The sequence below is a fragment of the Thunnus maccoyii genome, chromosome 15, assembly GCF_910596095.1.
Source record: "Thunnus maccoyii chromosome 15, fThuMac1.1, whole genome shotgun sequence".
In the NCBI taxonomy this organism is placed as follows: Eukaryota; Metazoa; Chordata; class Actinopteri; order Scombriformes; family Scombridae; genus Thunnus; species Thunnus maccoyii.
The window spans coordinates 3,893,799-3,915,593 of record NC_056547.1 but is presented as its reverse complement, the minus strand read 5'-3'; the positions used below and the strand labels follow the sequence as shown (position 1 = coordinate 3,915,593).

General features: G+C 36.0%; 1 protein-coding gene across 3 annotated transcripts in view; it reads right to left on the bottom strand.

The window, feature by feature from the left end:
- LOC121913709 (DLA class I histocompatibility antigen, A9/A9 alpha chain-like) overlaps window positions 1-21,795 on the bottom strand; it is a 258,294-nt gene that overhangs the window by 213,489 nt on the left and 23,010 nt on the right. For all 3 annotated transcript variants that reach the window (XM_042436474.1, XM_042436473.1, XM_042436472.1), the window contains exons 8-9: window positions 10,898-10,924; window positions 10,170-10,199 (exon numbers count right to left, since the gene is read on the bottom strand). In XM_042436474.1, the coding sequence (XP_042292408.1) occupies window positions 10,170-10,199; window positions 10,898-10,924 (57 nt within the window). The remainder of the gene's footprint in view (window positions 1-10,169; window positions 10,200-10,897; window positions 10,925-21,795) is intronic.

Here is a 21,795-nt window from a genome sequence, read left to right as displayed (position 1 = left end):
TAAACAGAAATAATGAAACTTTTTATGGCTTTCTGTGATTTTTACATTTGAGCTGATCATGTTAAGACGTTTTTAATGTTTCCTTTTATGTCCCACACTGCTGTCAGAAATATCACTGGGAAACAACATGACGCAATAATGAAGTAAGTTAGCTAACGTTTTTACAACTGACTACTGCAGGTAATGTTAACCAACACTCATTAATCGTACTGAACAGTCATATTTTTGGATTTAGATATACTAGAGGCCAAAAACAGGTGAGAGAAGCAGCATGTTGTTAACGTTAGATCAAACAAGTAACTAGTGATCGGTACATTTCACCTGTCTGAGAAAGACGTTACAAGTAACATTGTTAACACTGTGCTACATTACAGAGAAATACAAAACCATAATAATGAGCCTTTATAAGCGCACGCACAAAGCGAGCCGCCCGTTAACGACGATGAAAGTATCAGAACAACCAGCAAGGAGACTGAGTTACCTCTCCAATCCCGTCGGTCAGTTAGTTCCATCTGTACCATGGTCTGGGTGAATACTCTTTTCTGATTGGCCAGCAGGTGTGCGTTAAAACCGTTTAATGCACAAGTAGTTCGGCTCAAGTTTAATCACCGTTCTAAATTCATCCGCTACCCAACTTGTAACCATAAAAGAGCACAGCTGTCAAAGTTTACTGGTTAGGAAGTTTTGAAGAATGGCAACAGAGGAAAAAGAGAGTGAGAAGAAAAGAAAAAAAAACAAACGAAAAACAGCACAAGGAATTGACACCTGAAGAGCTTAAAATGATAAAGGAAGAGCAGGATGAAATTAATACAAAAAAAGCAACAAAATGGACAGTTAATATACTGAAAGACTTCTCTACCAAAAACAAAAGAACACTGATTTGATGACAAACTCTGCCGTTATGCTTAATGAAACGTTACGTGAATTTTATGCCTCGGTTCAGGCCGGTGACGTACAGTATGGCAAGTTGTCATAACAACGGTAAACTCTTGCATCTTAACCTTTCGATTTTGAGTGCAAAACTTTCACCAAAACTTTGCGAATGCTTTTATTTTATATTGTTGGCAAATGACCATGGTATACGTCATGCCTTAAAACCTTTAACGCACACCTACTCGTTGATTATCCCCTAATCCTCCTATCTCTCATTTTATCGAAACTGATAGATATTTCCAGAGGAATCAGTGCTTCAGTTATCACAGACAACCGGGAAGGGGTCACTGACTGAGTGATGAAGTTATGCCATTTTGTCACCACTTCCTGTATCCGTCCTTATTAGTAATTTAAAAGCCCTCTAGCATCCATCACACAGTCTAGCCATATATGAGGTTTTGACCTATTTTTGAGTTTGAGGTTTTTTTTTCCTGCGACTAACTGACCAATGAAAACATCAACTAACAGTTGGTTGATTACTAGGAGGCAGCCCTAGCTGAAACAGTTCCTGTAGAGACAGCCTCTGAGAAATATGTTAGTTTAAAGTAAAGCTCTTCACAGATCTCTTACTGATGATAAATACTAGACAATGCAGTAAAGAAATGCCCAAGATGTATTTATGACAGAACGAGGAAGTAAAACCTTTAAACTTTAAACTCAAGAAACTATATTGGTAAAAATCCAATGCATGGCCCTTACCGCTGTTTACCGTCACTCCCGTCCCCAAGAGAACAAAAACTGCGATGAAATACATCTTCACCACAAAGTAGACTCCATTTACGTTTTGAAAACTCCGTCTTATCCGAGTGTTGGACGCTGTTTAACGGCGCGGCGACAACCTGCTGCCTGTTTCCTCTTTCTCCTGTCTGTTTGCTAGGCATGGTGCATTCAGGTGCTGCTTTTACGGTTTGGACATTATGCGTTCAAGTCACGTCCAAGTTTCCTACTTTTAGCACTTTTTGCTGCATGGGATCATTTCATTCAGATAACTGTTAAAACAATATCAGAAACCCAAATAAACATTGGAATATGTTTTTCTTGCTGTAATCATTCCTCCTGTTCATACTGACCATTAAAAGATCCCTTCATAATGCACTTAAAATGTAAGTGATGGGCAACAAAATTCACACTTCCCCTTCTGTGCAGAAATGTATGTCAAAGTTTATCTGAAGCTAATATGAAGCTTCAGCATCCAACGAGTCAAATCAAGTAGATATCTTTCAACGTTACAGTCTTTTTAGTGCCAAAGTCCCTCTTTTTGTTACTATACTTCCACCTGCAGCTCAACAGGGAAACACTGTCTGAGGAAACACAAAGAGGGAATTTGATGCTAAAGACTAAATGTGGCAGATATCCACTTGATAGGACTAACTCAGACTGCTGAAGCTTCATATAGGCTTCAGATATACTTTTAACCCTTGTGCCTCACTAGGGACCTAAAAGGACCTTTAACATTTTATTTTTTTCGATCATTTTGGCTGTGATTATGCTGTAGCCATGATCTTTGGCAAAGGGGTGTATTTTTTTTAATCAATTTTTGGAAATTCAACTACGTATCCTATATTAAACCTGCAGTGCAGAACTTTCACATATAAATGAATGTCTGCTACATTCAAGTCCTTGTCAAACGAGTTCACACAATGCCGTTTAAGACAGATGAATCTCTCTGTATTTCACAGTATGAGTTTTTAAATCTTAAGTCAGTAGGGACATCAATCGTGCGGCTCTTCTAGACTTTATAAATGTTATAGGACTGAATGGATCAAATTCTGATAGTGAAACAGATCATTTCATGGGGGTTGTGTGATGCTCAAAACAATTTATCCATCGTTTTACAGCCACAGCAGCAGGTTACAGCCAGTGGTGTACTGGCATACAGGGACAAATGCCAATGGACCATTAGAAACATATCAGTTTTTACCTGCCCTCTCTGTGTGACTGTCATTGGGGTTGCACACAAGAGCGTGCTGCATGCTTGTGTCGGGCAATCACAGCCGAGCACCCCCCTTTACTCTCACTGGGGGGAGACAAAAGTCTCGTAAGCTTTAAGTCTATAATACACTGTGTGGAAGCAATACTAATTTTCAGCACATTAGAGCCCTTCAGGTCCCAATGAAACCCATTAAAACCACATTTTTTGATCCCATGGTCGCTACAGCATAAATTCATGCATTCTGTTTTATAAGACTTTCAAACTGAAGCCCTGGCTTCAAATTTGTAGTTTTTACTATTTTCCATGGAAAATACTTCACCTAATCTGCATGTTTCAATATTACCACACTCTATTGAGCAACATACTGTATCATACCTGCATTTATGACAAAGGACAATAGAATAGAATGATCATCTCTTGTTGACAAACAACGCATGCTCTGTCTGGAAAGACTGTATCATGTTAATGTTAGCTAGCTACACTGGAGACATTTTTACTAGCAATAAAACACATTAAAAAATGAATGATTAACTTTATAAATACATGGATAATTTAATCTGAGACAAATAATATCCACCTTAATAAAAACAGCTCAACTTTTATGTGCCTTTCAAGTTAGTTAACATTATTTTGTCCACGGACATTCACAGACACGTTACCTAGTGGCAAATCCTCCGTTGCTTTGAGGATTGGCCATGAAATATATTTACTATTACTACTCAATGCAGGTACAAATTTACAACAGCAGGTGGCAGAGTTGTCCCATTTAGCGGGATTTAACCTGAACCTTTTTCAACTATGTTACACTTGGAGTGACAGAACAAGTGCATATCTGTCACTCTATGTTTGTTTGTGTGTGTGTCTGTGGGACACAAGAGGGTAAGTGATTCCCATGGCATTTTTTTTCATTTGCTCCGATTTGTGTCTCTTAAATACTGATTCATGTCTTTGAAATACAGAGATAAAAGTAAGATCAAAGCTTCCGATGACATCGATGCCCATAAACACCCATACAGACTCTCCTACACGGCAAAAACCAAACAAGGCATCCTAAACCATCAGTTTATTCATGTAGCTGCAGTCGTAGCTAAACTAATAAATACAGCCAGCTCCGGAGCTATGTAGGTCTTACCTGTGACACACACACACACACACACACACACACACACACACACACACACACACACACACACACACACACACACACACACACACACACACAGTCATTTCTGTTCTGAATTTTTTGAATGTTAAATGTTGAATTTTAAGTTTTGAAAAATAAGTGATGTCGCAGTGATGTTGCAGCTTTATTTGTAGAGCAAAATAAGGTGATATGCTATTAGAACGTAAGAACTTTGAAGGGTAAAAGGACACTTTACATAGACTATAAATTAACAGGTCAGATTCTTTAATCTTATACTGCACAAAAAATAATGAATAAATATCACTGTTGTTGCTAATCATTGACATATCCCAGACTGATAATGAAAAATAAAAATAAAAAATTCTCCCTTGCCTCCAGCATATTGAAAATATTTATACTTTTGTGTGTTTTCTTTGATAAAATTTAGTGTTATCATCACAAAAACTGTCATTTAAAGGGTTAACATTCTGAAAATTAATTAGTGATTAGTAATTAATTAGTGATTGATATTTGGTAGTTATGATCAACACTGATGTGATTTAAAATTTTTTATTTATTTTACTTATTTTTTCACTAAATGACTGTGTGGACACACTGTGGATTTTGGCCTCCATCACTTACATTGAAAGCACATTTGAAGGATCTTTTAACATCCAGTATGAACAGGAGGAATGATTACAGCCAGGAAAACCTCTTTCACTGTTCATATGGACACTTGTTTTAAGACAGACTTGACAAATTGTGAACTTGTCCTTTAACAGTGATGAAAGTGTGAAAACTGTGACAACATTGTGTAGCATAATATAAAACAAAATAACAGCAGTAACAATGCAGGAACACACATAATATTTTGTGTTCATTATTCAAGATAACTTCATCCAAGTTTAACAGATTAATCCTCAAACTGCCTTGAAAGAACCAAATTAGCTGGTTGAGAATTAACAGGATTATTTTAGCCTGATAGCAGCATGTTAGCCTGAATTACTTATAGAGCAGCAGGAGAGTTTGTTAACTGCTTTTTTTATATTTCTGCTTCACAAAAGTCTCACATATCTACTGCAGGACAGCCAACAAAACACTTCATATCAACAATGATTTAATCAACTTACTTTATTTAAACACAAACATATGAGTACATTTAGATTATAGCCAGATAGGATATATATTCCATGAGTCAAAATATGATTAAAATATGATCCCACACAAAAAAAGGAGAATATCAAAACAGTCAACAGGAGACAGAATAAAACAGCTTCATCAGTTTAAAAGAAACACTTTAAAAATATCGACTTGAATGTAATGTCTTTCCTAAATTCAAATGGATTTAAAATGAAAAATCTATGACAAACTTTTTAGACAGAAGTTGTAAATGTAAATTTTATATTTGTCGCTACAGTCTGACAATCAATGTTATCGGCGAGCAAATTAATCTGTTTATTGCACTTCAACAGTGATGTAGATTTTAGGACTGAGCGGAGATTTGTTACTCTGACAAACTGATACTTGTTTGATAGAAATATTTCAGAGTATTTTCAAGATGTTTAGACGATGTCATCATCAGTACTACACTTTTTACCAAAAGTCATTCTAAAAAGAAAATAAATGAGTTCAACATTTGGATTATAATACATTCACATCAGAGCCTGAAAAAGGAAAAATCACACAGTAAAAATGTATAAAAACAGAAAATATATTATATGTGAAAAAAGAAAATGTTTCATTAATAATGATTGTATTCAACCCAACAGGTACAAATGCAGAATCATTTTTAAACCTGCAGTGAATTTGCTTTCATATCATTTAATAAAGGATTTAAAAAGTGATAAAATGAAATAATGAACATTAAAAGTATATTATTTACAAACAAAAATAACTGATAATTCAAACCATTTATTTTCAATGATCCCTGCTTATCACTTGCTGGGGTTGAAATACATTGATTATTTCTTTTTAATTCAGGCTACCATCACTTTTATTTAATTTCAGCATATCGATGGCCAAAGCGCAAAACCTCCTATCTGCACAATTTTCTGATTGGCGGATTTCACTTTGGATGATGAGAACAAGGAAGGCTGCTCATCTTCAGTCTGTCTGCTGGATAATCCCGCCCTTCATTGTGACAGAAAAGTCACCTGACGAAAACTTCCTATCAGGTTCGCTGGGAACATGTTGAGGCACAAAACCTCTAATCTGCATCAGCACCAGACCGAGCTGAATTCTGACCCTAGTATACTACAATGTAGTAACTATTACATTTATTACACTGGCCCATCTTTTACCTGAAAACAAGCTTAATTTTATTCTTAATTAAATTTAAATTATTAACTTCATTTAGAGCATCGCTTTGTAGAACCTCTTCCAACTTGCACAAAGTGCAAAAGCTCCTATCTGCAAAATGATCCAGGAAAAGTGGGGAAAAACCTGCTATCTGCACTATGCGAGGCACTAATACCTAGTTGGTATTGTTAACACGTAATATATTATGTATTGGGTATCCTTAATAAATAGCATTCTGCAAGAAAACAAGTTTTTTTTTATAGTTTTCTCAAAAAAGTGCATTTTTCAGATAGGAGACGTTGCTCTTCGGCCATTGATATACTTAATTGATCATAGCTGTAAATGTTCAGTTGTAGCCTGTTCAATACAAATCACATACACTGTATACTAAGTTCTTACCATTTGTTAAAGTACTTTTTACCATTATTTCCCACCTTTAAGGCAGCCATTGGTTTCCACTAATTTAATTATGTTTAACATCATAATTTTGGCAATAAAATCAGACATGATGTTAACTGTGATGTGAACCTTTTGTAAAGAATATTTTTAAATGCTTCACACAAATATAAAAGTCCTTATTTATATACACTTACATATAGAAAGTTTAAAGTTTCTCCTCAGAAACATTAAACATATCCTCCCTCTTTATATCAGCCCGCCACCTGGGCTTTTTTTTTTGGTTTTACAAAATTTACAAGTATGAATTTTTTGCTCAGCACTTTATAACTCAAACCAAATCCAGCTGTTACTAATTCTAGTCCAATTTGACAAGATTTTGTTTGAAATATCAACAGATCCATCACAACAGCTACTTAAAGTAAAAACATGTATTCTTACCCTCTTGCATAGATCTACTGTTGCATTTAACATTTGCTTGAGGAGTGTAACTGTGATTAATGATCTCTAAACTTTAAAAAATATTTTCAGATATCAAAGAGATTATTCTTGTTTTTGTGTTATTTGTCAATTTAATGTCTCTTCTGGTTTTTCAAACTCTCCTCTTTACTTTATATCCTCTGCCCAGTAGTAAGGTTTTTTTTATCTGGTTAGTTGATTCCTCTCAGACTTATGTAAGGAGATGCTGACCGGAGTCATGAGAGCCGTTGTCTTCAGTTGTTGTCTGCAAGAATGAACAGAAGTGTTACTTTCTATACATGTACTAACTTTTCTACACATCTCGTGAGGCTGAGATGCATTTTTGGTATTAACTTTTCATTTATCCAAATTACAAAACATATTTTCTCAGTTACCTCTAGTAACATCTAGCCATGAAGACAGTATGTTTGTAATTTAGGTGTAACTCCTTTAAACCTTTAAGTTATCTCTTGCTTTTGAAAGATCTTTTAATATCCAGCATGAACAGGAGGACTGATTACAGCGAGGAAAACCTCTTTCACTGTTCATATGGACACCTGACTGTTGATTATGATAGAGTTTAAAAATTGTGAACTTGTCCTTTAAAGCCTCAGTCAATGTTTTTCTGATGGGAAAGAAAGAAAGTAGTTACCTTGGACATTGTTGGTTGTGGCTGGCACAGTGGTGACTGTAAATAAAGACAACATTAACACTACTAATAAACAGCTGCACTTATTAAAATTCAAAATATACATATCCATTTTTTAACTGAGGAAAGTGTGAAGTTCATGATTCAGAGTTTACATAATGATTTGATTAATGATTTGACTTACTGACCATCTTCTCTTAATATGAGTCCATGTGTCTGATAAAACGTGGAGCTTTTTCTGTCTCTACATCCTTTTTGATTTTTTTTTTTTAAATAATCAGGATTGTTTGGTCTTTGGTTGGTTTGGTTTGTCTTTTGGTCTATAAGTCTATATTCTTGCTGTGTTTACAGAAATGACTGATACCAGTTAGACTTTTGAAGGTGAACTGGTAATGTATGGCAGAGGCTCATGTCCAGAAGGTCTGCCTCAGGTTGGTGATTTATGTCTGAACAACTGCACCTGTCCACTCAGTGGCTCCTAGCCAACCTACAAGAGGCCCTTCCTCCTCCTCTGTCTCAGCTTTTTTTACACTTTAATTTATTGATAAAATTAAATTTGGTTTATTCAGACATTTGGGATTCCTTCATCATGCTGCCTCCCTCTGAGTCATTGTTGTAACGTTATAAACATCTTTAGCACCAAAACATTTAACATTTCAATCTTTAAAAGAATCCATAGCAGAAAAGTAAAGCACTTACCTGTGTCAGGAACTTCATCAAGTGGTACATCTGTGAATAAACACAAAGTTAACACACATATAAAAAACAAAAACAGCTAAACTAACTATTGTCAAGTTCATTGTACAGAAGTTACAGCCTGGCCAGGACTAACTAAAAGGATTAAGTTGCCGTCAACAAATCAGTGCTTCCTGGACTGCTTTCTATTTATTAATTATACTAACAAGTATTGTGTGATATATCTTATTCCTCTGTGCCGTAGAGCTCTGTTGACCTCTGTGGCTCCGTGGTCAATGAGTCACACCGCTGTACTGGGTGACATGTTCCTTCATCAACATGAACACACTGTCCTTTATTTAGACTCAATCCTGCACACACAGTCCTGCTGCCAGAAATACTCACAAGAGTTCAAATGTGGATTCATCCACCGCTGAAAATAGTCCCCAACAAATACACTATTTCCTCTGTTTGTTTGTTAAAAACTACAGTGACAAAATGACTGAGACTTTATTAAAAACATGAAACTAAATATTTCTGATCTACGTCTTCAGTAGGAAGTAACGAGCTTGAAGTTGAGAGCCACAGACAGGGAGGGACGTTGACAAGTATGTAGAGACAGACTCATCACTTTGTTGGTTTTACTTGTTGACAATAAGAAATATATTTAACACCAGTCTGATCCTATAAGCCAAGTAAGTCTGACCAAAGCTGTAACCTTCAAGTAAAAGAGAAGAAATAAAATAGTTACCTTGATAATTGTTGGGTCCACCTCCTCCTGTTAATAAAGACAACATTAACACATTAATGAACAGCTGAACTTATTACTACTCCTAAACTACATAACTGATTCTAAATCTGGAAAAGCCTCTAACTGAAGAACATCATGACTTGGGACAAAACAAACAGCTGGACTTATTTCAATTCCAAACATGCATATCCATTTTTCAATTGAGAAAAATTATCTGAAATTAGTAACTTGCAGAACTTGTGGTTTGACTGATCAGCTTTTAAAGATTCAATTTGTAATTTTTGTTTTTTGACCCCAAACATTTTTATGGACAAAGACCCTGAAGACCAGACAGAAGATGTTTTTAATTTTGTGGCAGAGAGATGTTATATTGTGTCCAAAAAATGATCTTTAATACAGTTTTTTAGTAGGAACAAGTTATTTAAAAGGTGTGTTTAAGTTTAGGATAGCTACTTAATGCTTCTAGTGTTTCTATAACATGGCCCTCAATTATTCATGGATGTCAAGTCAATGACATGGTCTCAAACTGTTTAGTCTCTCCATTAGATAAATCTATTGTCCTTTAAATTACACAGTTTGAACACTGATTTAATTTGAGGACAATCCCAGAGCAGTAGGACTTCAACTGTATGAAATTCAGAGGTGAAAATAAAACTTTATCCAATTTTATTCTCTCAGTTTTGAGGTGATGAGAGCAAGTTGCATGATAGAGAAGAACTATATGAATTTATAGTTCATTATATCTCTCCAACATGGTAACAACTTGTGTCCACCTCTGTCTCAGTGTTTTTTAGCCTTAAACTTAACTTAAACAGTTAAATCTGGTTTATCCAGACAGGTTCATCATTCCTCCCTCTGAGTCATTGTTGTAACATTATAAACATCTTTAGCACCAAAACATTTAACATTTCAATCTTTAGAAGAATCCATAGCAGAAAAGTAAAGCACTTACCTTGGGCAGGAACGGCAACAAAGGCAATATCTGTGAATAAACACAAAGTTAACACACATATAAAAAAACAAAAACAGCTAAACTAACTATTGTCAAGTTCAATGTACAGAAGTTACAGCCTGGCCAGGACTAACTAAAAGGATTAAGTTGCCGTCAACAAATCAGTGCTTCCTGGACTGCTTTCTATTTATTAATTATACTAACAAGTATTGTGTGATATATCTTATTCCTCTGTGCCGTAGAGCTCTGTTGACCTCTGTGGCTCCGTGGTCAATGAGTCACACCGCTGTACTGGGTGACATGTTCCTTCATCAACATGAACACACTGTCCTTTATTTTGACTCAATCCTGCACACACAGTCCTGCTGCCAGAAATACTCACAAGAGTTCAAATGTGGATTCATCCACCGCTGAAAATAGTCCCCAACAAATACACTATTTCCTCTGTTTGATCGCTAAAAACTACAGTGACAAAATTACTGAGACTTTTTTAGAAACATGAAACTAAATATTTCTGATCTACGTCTTCAGTAGGAAGTAACAAGCTTGAAGTTGAGAGCCACAGACAGGGAGGGACGATGACAAGTATGTAGAGACAGACTCATCACTTTGTTGGTTTTACTTGTTGACAATAAGAAATATATTTAACACCAGTCTGATCCTATAAGCTAAGTAAGTCTGACCAAAGCTGTAACCTTCAAGTAAAAGAGAAGAAATAAAATAGTTACCTTGATTATTGTTGCGTCTACCTCCTCCTGTTAATAAAGACAACATTAACACATTAATGAACAGCTGAACTTATTACTACTCCTAAACTACATAACTGATTCTAAATCTGGAAAAGCCTCTAACTGAAGAACATCATGACTTGGGACAAAACAAACAGCTGGACTTATTTCAATTCCAAACATGCATATCCATTTTTCAATTGAGAAAAATTATCTGAAATTAGTAACTTGCAGAACTTGTGGTTTAACTGAGCAGCTTTTAAAGACTCAATTAGTAATTTTTGTTTTTTGACCCCAAACATTTTTATGGACAAAGCCCCTGAAGACCAGACAGAAGATGTTTTTAATTTTGTGGCAAATAAATGTTATATTGTGTGCAAAAAACAATCTTTAATACATATTATTTGGTAGGAACAAGTTATTTAAAAGGTGTGTTTAAGTTTAGGATAGCTACTTAATGCTTCTAGTGCTTCTATAACATGGCCCTCAATTATTCATGGATGTCAAGTCAATGACATGGTCTGAAACTGTTTAGTCCCTCCATTAGATGAAACTATTGTCCTTTAAATTACACAGTTTTAAAATACACAGTTTGAACACTGATTTAATTTGAGGACAATCCCAGAGCAGTAGGACTTCAACTGTATGAAATTCAGAGGTGAAAATAAAACTTTATCTAATTTTATTCTCTCAGTTTTGAGGTGATGAGAGCAAGTTGCATGATAGAGAAGGGTTAGGGAAAGATCATAGTTTGGGTTAAAATGAAAATAAAAAATAAAATAAAAACAGCTGATGTCTCACTAAAAACACCCGCTTTTGTCGGTTGAAACAGGAAGCGGACATTGGTTTCGAGGTGGTCTTGAACCGTGTTCTCTGCTGATTTCCAAGAAACTTACTAACCAACCACTGACCCCTCCTCCTCCTAATAGGAAAGATCAGCTCATATAGATCGCATGTGAACTACGTCACTTTAGAAATGTTGAGATGATATGTATTGTTGAAATGTTAATATGCTATGTATTTCACATGTTGAAACGTGGATGTTCAACGTTTCTGTGGTTTGCAGAAACGTACAATGCCAACGTTTTATTTTGGCGACCAGGCTGGAATGTATCGTACATTATATCTCTCCAACATGGTTACAACTTATGTGCACTATTTCACTTCAGCTTCAGCATCAAATATTAATATCAGAACTCTGCTAACTGTAGCCTCAGTTTGTTCCTCTCACACAGAGCTGCTGGAGACGTTAGCAGGTCTGATAAGAGACGTCGTGCTGCTCAGAGAACCCTGGTTATACAAATAATTTATTCCTTTTCTGTGGCAGTAAACACAACACATGGGCCCGCTGATAACTAACTGTGCTGTATTAAAAGCTTTATAAAGACATTCAGACTGATGACGGTAACATTAACATGATAAACCGCAGGGCTACAGCTACGTACTGACACTCCCTCACAGACACACACACACCTGAGAGCTTCTCGTAGTAGAAACTTTTACAAAGGGCCATGAATGTGCTTCTAGTGACGGTCAAAGCTCCGGCGGACACAGAGAGTCTGACAGCAGCTGCTCATGGCCGGTTATCTCTGACTACCAGCTCTACATCTGTTCATGCTACACTGAGCGGTGGTCAGTCTTAATCCACTCTCCTCAACGTCCCCGTACCTCCCGCATCACGCGCTACGTAGCCACGAGGCCACGCCCCCTACAGTCATCCTGTGCACATCTTTTAAATATGCTGGGATGGATTTTTTGCTGGAAAACTTGCAGGAATCAGTTTCTTTTCTTAATCTTTTTTTTTTTTTTGAGGAATTAAATGTTTTATGTATTTTCTTTTAAAGGATATAAAATAAAATATGGGAAAAATGTATCCACTCCAGTGGTACCTTGTTGAGAAAACACAATGATTATATATTACACCTACCATTCCTGTTTCTATACAACACCACCAGCACTGCAGCCACGACAAGGACGCCCACAACCACCATCACTCCAGCAATAATGCCTACACTGTTTCCTCCAGCCGGGTCAGGACAATAACGATCTAAAACACAGAAAACATTTACATTAGTTTCACATTTAGTTCAATTTTAACATCATTAATATTTAGTTTCATGTGACTCAGTGTTGATGCATGGTACTAAAATGTAGATGTGATCATCAGTGATAATGTGATAAAAGTGATAAGATACAATTTAATGACACAAAATAACATGAAATGTGGAGACTATGTCAAGAGTCAAAAAGGATTCTTACCAAAAAGTCCAAAATTTCAAAATTCAAAAAGTTGGTTCTTGCCAGTTAATGTTGTGTTTTTTCTCTTGTAGCTACTAACTGTGATGCTAAAAATGAATGAATCCACTTCATCTTCAATAAAGACAAATATTTAAACACATTTTGAATATAATACTCTCCTCCAGTGAAGAAGTAACTTGACAGTAGGCAGCTTTTGATGCAGACTCTTACTGCATCGCACCCTGAGCTAATACAAAAAGGCCCAATATGAAGCATAACTGATTAAGTAAAGACTATATCTGATTTAATACAACGTGGATCTCATTTTCTTATGTTTGTCTTGGTTATAACCTGTCTGATCATCTGATCATTTGCATTTTTGCTCCAAACAACTTTGTTGAACTGTTACAAATTGTAAATTGAAATAAGAAAGTTTCTTACCCCAAACCTTCTCTACATATACACCGGTTGCTCTGTGAGTGACTTCACATCTGTATGAAGCAACGTCATTCCTTAAAATCTCCACACTGTCTGTTCTCTGGTAGGTTTCATCTTCATTTGGTCGAACACCTGAGGTCAACAACCCGTCCTCTTTAGTCAGAACGCGGCCATCTCTTTTGATCTCCAGGATGATGTCTTTTGGGTAGAAACCTGTGGCCATGCAGGTCAACATGACGTTTGCCTCAGTTTTGGTGTTCGTAGCAAACACGTACACATCTGGCGGAGCTGGAAAGAGAAAATGTTAGGTGAGTTCATGTTTGCAAGGAGGCTACATAGCATTATGCTAAACCACATGTGATACTGTTTGTACCATCCTCATAATAAACTGAACTAATAGAATCTGTTGCTACAACTACTACAACAAATAGTGACAATGATATCTTTAATTATAACAAAAGTATAACACAACAATATACTGGTGATACTAAACTTAGCAACATAAAAACACTGCTGCTACGACACACACTTCATTTCATTATTTCTGCTCTTTTTCCAAACAATTTTCTGAGATTTGAAGATCATGTTTGTTGTTGAATATGGTGTTTACGAGGGTTGGGTTCCAATAGCTGGTTCTCTTTGTATTTGGTTCCATGATGGCAAAGTACCGGATTTGCTGAGCTGCAACAGCTATTTTTTTTTCTTTTATTAGCAAAGACTGGTGTACAGAGCAGACGGAGAACAGTTTTCTCATTTACAGTATATACTGTAGCTGACACTGTCCGTCTTCTATCAGCTGTAGCCAATGAATGTTAACGCCTTGAATAACTTGACATATTGACAGTTAAATCAGCTTCAGTTGTCAAAATCTCCCGCTCAAACTTTAATTTATATCATATTAATTATTTAAGTTAATCAACTTAATAGTTCAGAATCAGGACTTCCAGTATTTGAAACAACTGGCTTGTGAAAAATAAAGTGTACAAGTGGGTTATAGCAGTTATTTAAATGTGTCAGATACATATTTAATCAATATTTAATATCTTCTGCTGCTCATCTCACTTTCAGGTTGTTGCAACAGGTTGTAAAATGGAACCGAAACTGAAGTGTTTCTGCCTTCTTTCATGAAGTTATTTTTAACTTTTATTACAAATGTTGAAAGCTGAACCTCAGTGGATTCAAAAGGATTCAGAGTCAATAAAATACTATTGAACCATAATCCTAGTGAAGTGCTGTTTGTTGATGGGAAATGTTGCCACATCTGGACCTGACAATTTTCCATAACAAATAATAAAATTCAGGAAGAAACAAAAAGCCAGATTTTGTGTGAATACCAATAACATCAAGACCAGTTGATTTCATGTTTGACATTTTAACAACCTGCGTAGTAATCCTTCTATTACTAAAGCCACGTCTATAATCTCTAGTAATAATGGATATAAAAATACAGAAATGATTTTCTGTCATACATACTGGCTTCTTTCAGCTGCTTTTGTCCGTATGTCATGAACTTCTTCAACCAATCTATACACTCGTTCTCCAGGTAGCCTTTGGTGTATTCTTTTAGGACCTGGACATGATCCCACTTTCTCTTGGTCGGGACTGCTATATCAGTGGAGGCAACCCAGACTGCATTGGTGTCGTCGAAGGACAGGAAGTCTCGTCCATCATAGTTGTACCTGTCCATGCCGCGACTAAACCTCACACTGCCATCATCCCTCTTCTCACCCTCACAGCCATGCATCCACTGAAGAATATGGACATCTAAAAGGGAGTGACAGTGAAATAAATAACAGAATGAGGGCAAAGAATTACAATTACAACAGTTTCATTGAAGCTAATTAGAAGTTATCACTTGTTCCTGACTTAAGGGGAAAAAACAGCTTCATTTTTGCTGGAACATTTATCTTTACTAAAGGTATTACAGTTGTTAATTTCATCGTGTTAATTATTGATTCATCAAAAAGTGATCCCAGTCTGACACAGTTCATGGATCTTACCATCATCAGTCTGATTCATTCGTTTCTTCAGGATGTCGATGTTGACTTTGAACCACTGCTGCTTGCTCAAGCGGGACTGTGTGCCTTTCTCCCAGTAGTCTGGAGGAAGTCGCTCTTTCATCCAGGGCTGCTTGGGAACTTTTTTCTTTAGATCACTGTCATAGTAGTCGATCATCCTGTCGTCCATCCGACCCATAGCTGTGAACTCGTGGATGCCCGGAAGTCCAACAGGTTTGGAGAAGGCAGTGTAGATGTAAGTGAGGGAATGTATCTCTGAGAGTCACACAGAGAGAAAGACAGACAGACATGTTTACAGACGAGGCAGATGAGCTCCAGCAGATTTGACTTAATGCTTTGGACTCTTACCAATCTATTTACTGGCATCGATCAGAATATTTAACCACATGTATGAGGCAAGACATTCAGACAAAGACCACCGACAAGACAATAAGTTCAATAAGATTACAGCATATACATCATTATTATTACAAAGAATAATTTGATTAAATGGAAATTATCAGCCCCCCTATGGCTTGTTGACCTGATGTTTGAACACACAGAAAATAAAAGTTTGCACTAAGAGCCTCCAACAAACTTTATTCAACTTGGGGTCCTGTGATCCAGAACTTTTATAATCTTTAAAGTCTTCCCAACAGTACTAGATGGGAATTTTTTTATTAATAATTTTCTTTAATTTATTATTATTTACTTTCTGCATCATTGTGTTTTGAAACTTATTGGTTAACAGTTTTATATTAAAGATATACTGTATATCTTGATATATTTTTATTTTTTCAATAAAAATCTTTTGCATCAAAACAGGCAGATAATTCATTAAACCCTGAGGGAGGAAAGTAATAAAATTGTGCAGTACTAAAGTGATCAATCACTTAATTGACTAATCAATCAACAGAAAAGTAATTGGAAACTATTTTAATTTACTTTTCAAACAGCTGCTTAAATATGAGGATTTGCTGCTTTCTTCTGTTTTATATCATTGTAAATTGAATATCTTTGGGTTTTGGACTGCTGGTCAAAAAAATCAAAACATTTGAAGGCGTCACCTTGAACTAAGAAAAAAAAACAGAAAAACTTCATAATTGAGAAGCTGGAAACACAGGATGAAAAACTGGAATTGAAAAATTGACTAAAATGGTTGAAAATCAACTTTCTGTTCATAAATATTTTGAGCTCTAATCAGCAGCAGCAGCTTCAGTCCTCAGTCAGTTTCACTCCGGATGCATTCAGTCACAGTACTTCTGTGTGTCAAACACATTTCTGCAGCCCAACATGCATCAGTAGAGTCACTGTAGTTACACACTGAAGACACGTTGGGTCGCGAGACTACGTGTGTAAAGCGCAAGTGAAACGTGCGCTTTACACACGTAGACAACCTGCGTACATTACCACATTGATTAAAACTGAAGTGTATTTTTTCCCATCAGACAGAAAAACGTGACTGGAACTAGTTCTGCCCCAGAACAAAGATTTACCTTGTCGACTAGTAGTCGTTAGTTCAAGCCATTATGATATTCATTTAATTATTTAAATATATATTTTTGGGGGCATCAGAAACTACTGGTTTGAGTTCCAGGGCTGAAAAGATGTTATAAGTATCATTGTTAACACTGTGCTACATTACAGAGAAATACAAAACTGTAATGAGCCTTTAAAATATACATTTTACACGCGCAAAGTGAAGTTTCCACCACTACTGTTCTTAAACAGAATCACTGGAGTCTGATGGAGTCTGATTAAGAGCAGTAGTGCTCAAAACGTCACCTTGGTACAATAAATTATAAGTGGAGATTGGAGCCCTGCAGTGTTTGAGCTGTTTATCTGCGTATTTCGACATTCGCTCACTTTCAGCCCAGCACCTGCCCTCTTCCGCTTAGATGTGCGCACATGCTCCTGACTTGTTGATACCAATGATAGACCTGCTATAACAAACTGTACTTTCTTTAATTTACTCCATTTCATTTGTAGATTGATGTTTACAGTTGTAACAATTATTCCAGTAATCATATTGGCACATTTTGATAATCATATAATTGTTTCAGTTTTCTTTTCAAGCACAAGTGTCAAACTTCCTGTGGTTATCTGCGCCTTTTTCTTTCTTTTACGTATCAGTGAATTCTTCTTTTTTTTCTTAGGTTTTGGACTGTTGGTTGGACAAAACCAACAATTTGAGGACATCTTGAGCTTTTGGGAAATTGAGATGGACATTTTCTGATGTAATATTAAAGAAGAACAATACTGACGACATGTTACACTCTCAGGCAATAAGTTACTAAAAAATTTCTGAGTAGCTGATCAATTCTCTCATGTCTATTTTGATTTAACCGGTTTATGGAATCTCTTATTACATACATTATAAAATCTATCAGTCTATGTGAATAAGTTAAACTCAAATAATCAACAGAAATCTGATAATTACAACGACGTCACAACTGTGTCTACTTTACTTTAACTTTTAACCAGATCGAGTCGCATTAATGTGTAAAAAAAAAAAAAAAAAAAATCTCTCTTACCGCTGTTTACCGTCAGTCCCGTCCCCAAAAGGACGAAAACTGCGATGAAATACATCTTCACCACAAAGTAGACTCCGTTTACGTTTCTAAAAGTCCTTTTTGTCCGAGTGTTCGACGATATTTTAACTACGCAGCGACAAACTGCTGCTTCCTGCTTCTCAAGTCTGTCTCATATAGAAACGTTACTGTATAACGTATTTCCCTATAACGGTTCTATATCTATTGTCTGTCTGCTCTGCACGGTGCGTTCAGGTGCTACTCGTAAAGTAGGGACATTCTTCATTATTCCTCCTGTTCATACTGACCGTTAGAAGATCCCTTCATACTATATAAGTGATGAGGGACAAAATCCACAGTCCTCTCTCTGTGCAAAAATATATTTAAAAGTTTTCTGAAGCTAATATGACGCTTAGCAATACATCAGGGTTAGGGTTAGGGTTATACATTTTACACGCGCAAAGTGAAGTTTCGACCACTACTGCTCTTAATCAGAATCACTGGAGTCTGATGGAGTCTGATTAAGAGAAGTAGTGCTCAAAACGTCACCTTAGTGCAAAAAAATATCAGTGTTTGAGCTGTTTATCTGCGTATTTCGACATTCGCTCACTTTCAGCCCAGCACCTGCCCTCTTCCGCTTAGATGCGCGCACATGCTCCTGACTTGTTGATACCAATGACAGACCTGCTATAACAAACTGTACCTTCTTTAATTTACTCTACTTCGTTTGCAGGTTGATGTTGCTTACAGTTGTAACAATTATTCCAGTAATCATATTGGCACATTTTGATAATCATCTAATTGTTTCAGTTTTCTTTTCAAGCAGAAGTGTCAAACTTCCTGTGGTTATCTGTTCCCTTTTCTTTCTTTTGCGTATCAGTAAATTCTTCGCCTTTTTTAGATTTTGGACTGTTGGTTGTACAAAACCAACAATTTGAGGACATCTTGAACTTTTGGAAAATTGAGAAGGACATTTTCTAATGTAATATTAAAAAAGAACAATTATTTGAATCATCAAGAAAATAATCGTCAGGTTAATCTACAATTAAAATAATTATCATTCATAGACGACATGTTACACTCTCAGGCGATAAGTTACTAAAGATTTTCTAAGTAGTTGATCAATTTCATTTTGATGTAATAGGCTTATGGAATAAGAGTACATTACAAAAAGTAAAACAAAAATAAAAAAAACAGTCTATATGAATGAGATAAACTCAAATAATCAACAGAAAACTGATAATTACAAAGACGTCACAACTGTGTCTACTTTAACTGTTAACCGGAATCGCATTAATGTGCAAAAAAAAAAAAAAAAAAACTTTCTCTTACCGCTGTTTACCGTCAGACCCGTCCCCAAAAGGACGAAAACTGCGATGAAATACATCTTCACCACAAAGTAGACTCCGTTTACGTTTCTAAAAGTCCGTTTTGTCCAAGTGTTGGTCGATATTTTAACTGCGCAGCGACAAACTGCTGCCTGCTTCCTGTTTTTCAAGTCTGTCTCACATAGAAAAGTTTCGACATAAGGCGATTCTATATAACGTTTTTATATCTGTGGTTGGTCTGCTCTGCACGGTGCGTTCAGGTGCTGCCTAAAGTAGGGACACTATTCTGCGTTCACGTCACGTCCAAGTTTCCTACATTTAGCACTTTCTGCTGCATGGGATCATTTCGTTCAGATAACTGTCTTAAAACAACGGTCAGGAACCCAAATGAACATTGAAACATGTAATTGTAATGTTTTTCTTGTTGTAATCATTCCTCCTGTTCATACTGACCATTAGAAGATCCCTTCATAATGCATTTACAATGTAAGTGATGGAGGACAAAATCCACAGTCCTCCTTGTGTGTAAAAATGTATTTAAAAGTTTATCTGAAGCTAATATGAAGTTTAGCAACACATCAGCTGTAACATTACTACACTGGGAAGAAGATAAGAATTTTGCTTTTTAGGCTGATAATAAACCCCTTTGTATTAAACCATTTGTATTAAATACCACATGTAAAATAGTTATAAAAACACTTTTAAAACCAATGTGACTTACAGATTTTTGAACAGGCATCAACATTGTTTGATATTTTCTATTTATTCGTTAGACAAGCTTTGAAAAGTGTGAGATCAGCTGAATTGACCCACATCTGGGCATCCTGCAAATCCAGAGACTGACATGGTTCAATGACATCTCCAAGAATCTACTGTGACCTACCTTCAAAGACAGGATGACCAACTCATGGGCAGCCAAATATTTAATTCAACAAATGGTGTAAACTGTCTGGGTCTTAAAATGTAAATAGAACTTTTTAGGTTTAAATCTGAAATCACTTCTTTGTTAAATTGTCATAATTAATATATCTGTATGGTCAACAAGGGGAACAAATAGGCAAAAGTGGCTTTGCACTGTGTTCTAAGTTATAAACAAAGGAGAGAAGGACTGCACACTCATGACTCCTATTCAACCTTTATTTTAAATTCAGCATTTCAACACATGTTACTTTGTTCAGGAGGTTTGGGGTCTGAAAATAAATGAACTGAGACCAACAAATGTCCATCTGTTTAAATGAAATGTGTATGTTTTTAGCAGGAATATTGAAAATATCATTGATAGCATTACAGTTCATGCAAAAGATCTTAGCTAATGAGAGAACAACATAAATGTCAGCCAGGAGAGGTCACTTTTTGTTAATCCAACATTCAGAACAACTATACAACATTAATATAAAACATTAATGACAAAGCTTTAACATGGAATTCTCTGTATAGTAATATCTATCAAGATGGCTGATGTCAGATAAGCTATAATCATTTTAGCAGGCTGGAAATATATTTGGCAGCTAACCGACAACATTGCAGTCTCTTCTGGTCAGAGTGACCTGATACAGTAAGCTGGTCACTCTGAAGACACCTCGAAACCTCTTCTTGAGATAGCAGTTATGTTTGATGATGTAAATAGTGAAACACAGTGTTAATTAAATAACTTATTGTTATTTGTTACCAAATTAGGTTTAGTGATCTTTACAAGAGACATTATTTATACCTGCCTTTGACCAAAATACTTGATGTCTGAAAGTCAGTTTTCTCTTGCTGTGACCTAATTGGTATTTCTGTCCAGTGCAACACTGCAGAGTTCAGAGTTCAGAGTTCTGACAGAACACAGACCCACTACTGTGGTGGGAATGCATCTCTACGTGCAAAGAAAACTGAAGAAATCACTTTTAATCTCATGCACTGCAGTGCTAACATTAACGTTAACTTTATGTCTTTTCTTGATTTGCAGTGCTAGGTGCATGTTATTCCTGTTGTTGCAAGCACTTTGAGCTGCATTATTATCATTATTATGATTATTATTTTTGTATGAAAGGTGCTATACAAATAGCGTTATTACTATTATTATTATTATTGTCTTTCAATAGCTCACTGCAGCGCAGCACAATAACTGGGTGCCACTAACCCCAGACTTCATTTTAACAATTTACACAGAGCTCAATTGACAAGTTTAAACAAACACATATACGTGTCACCAAGCATTACAGCAGCCAAATTTAATCATGTTATCACCACAACCAGCAGCCAACAAGTGAAACAACCAGTTCAGCTATAATAGCTAATAAGATCATGCTAGAAGGCTAACGGCTAATTATAGCGCTAACACCTAATGTCTGTTAAAACAAAGATTGCAAATCACAACTAGG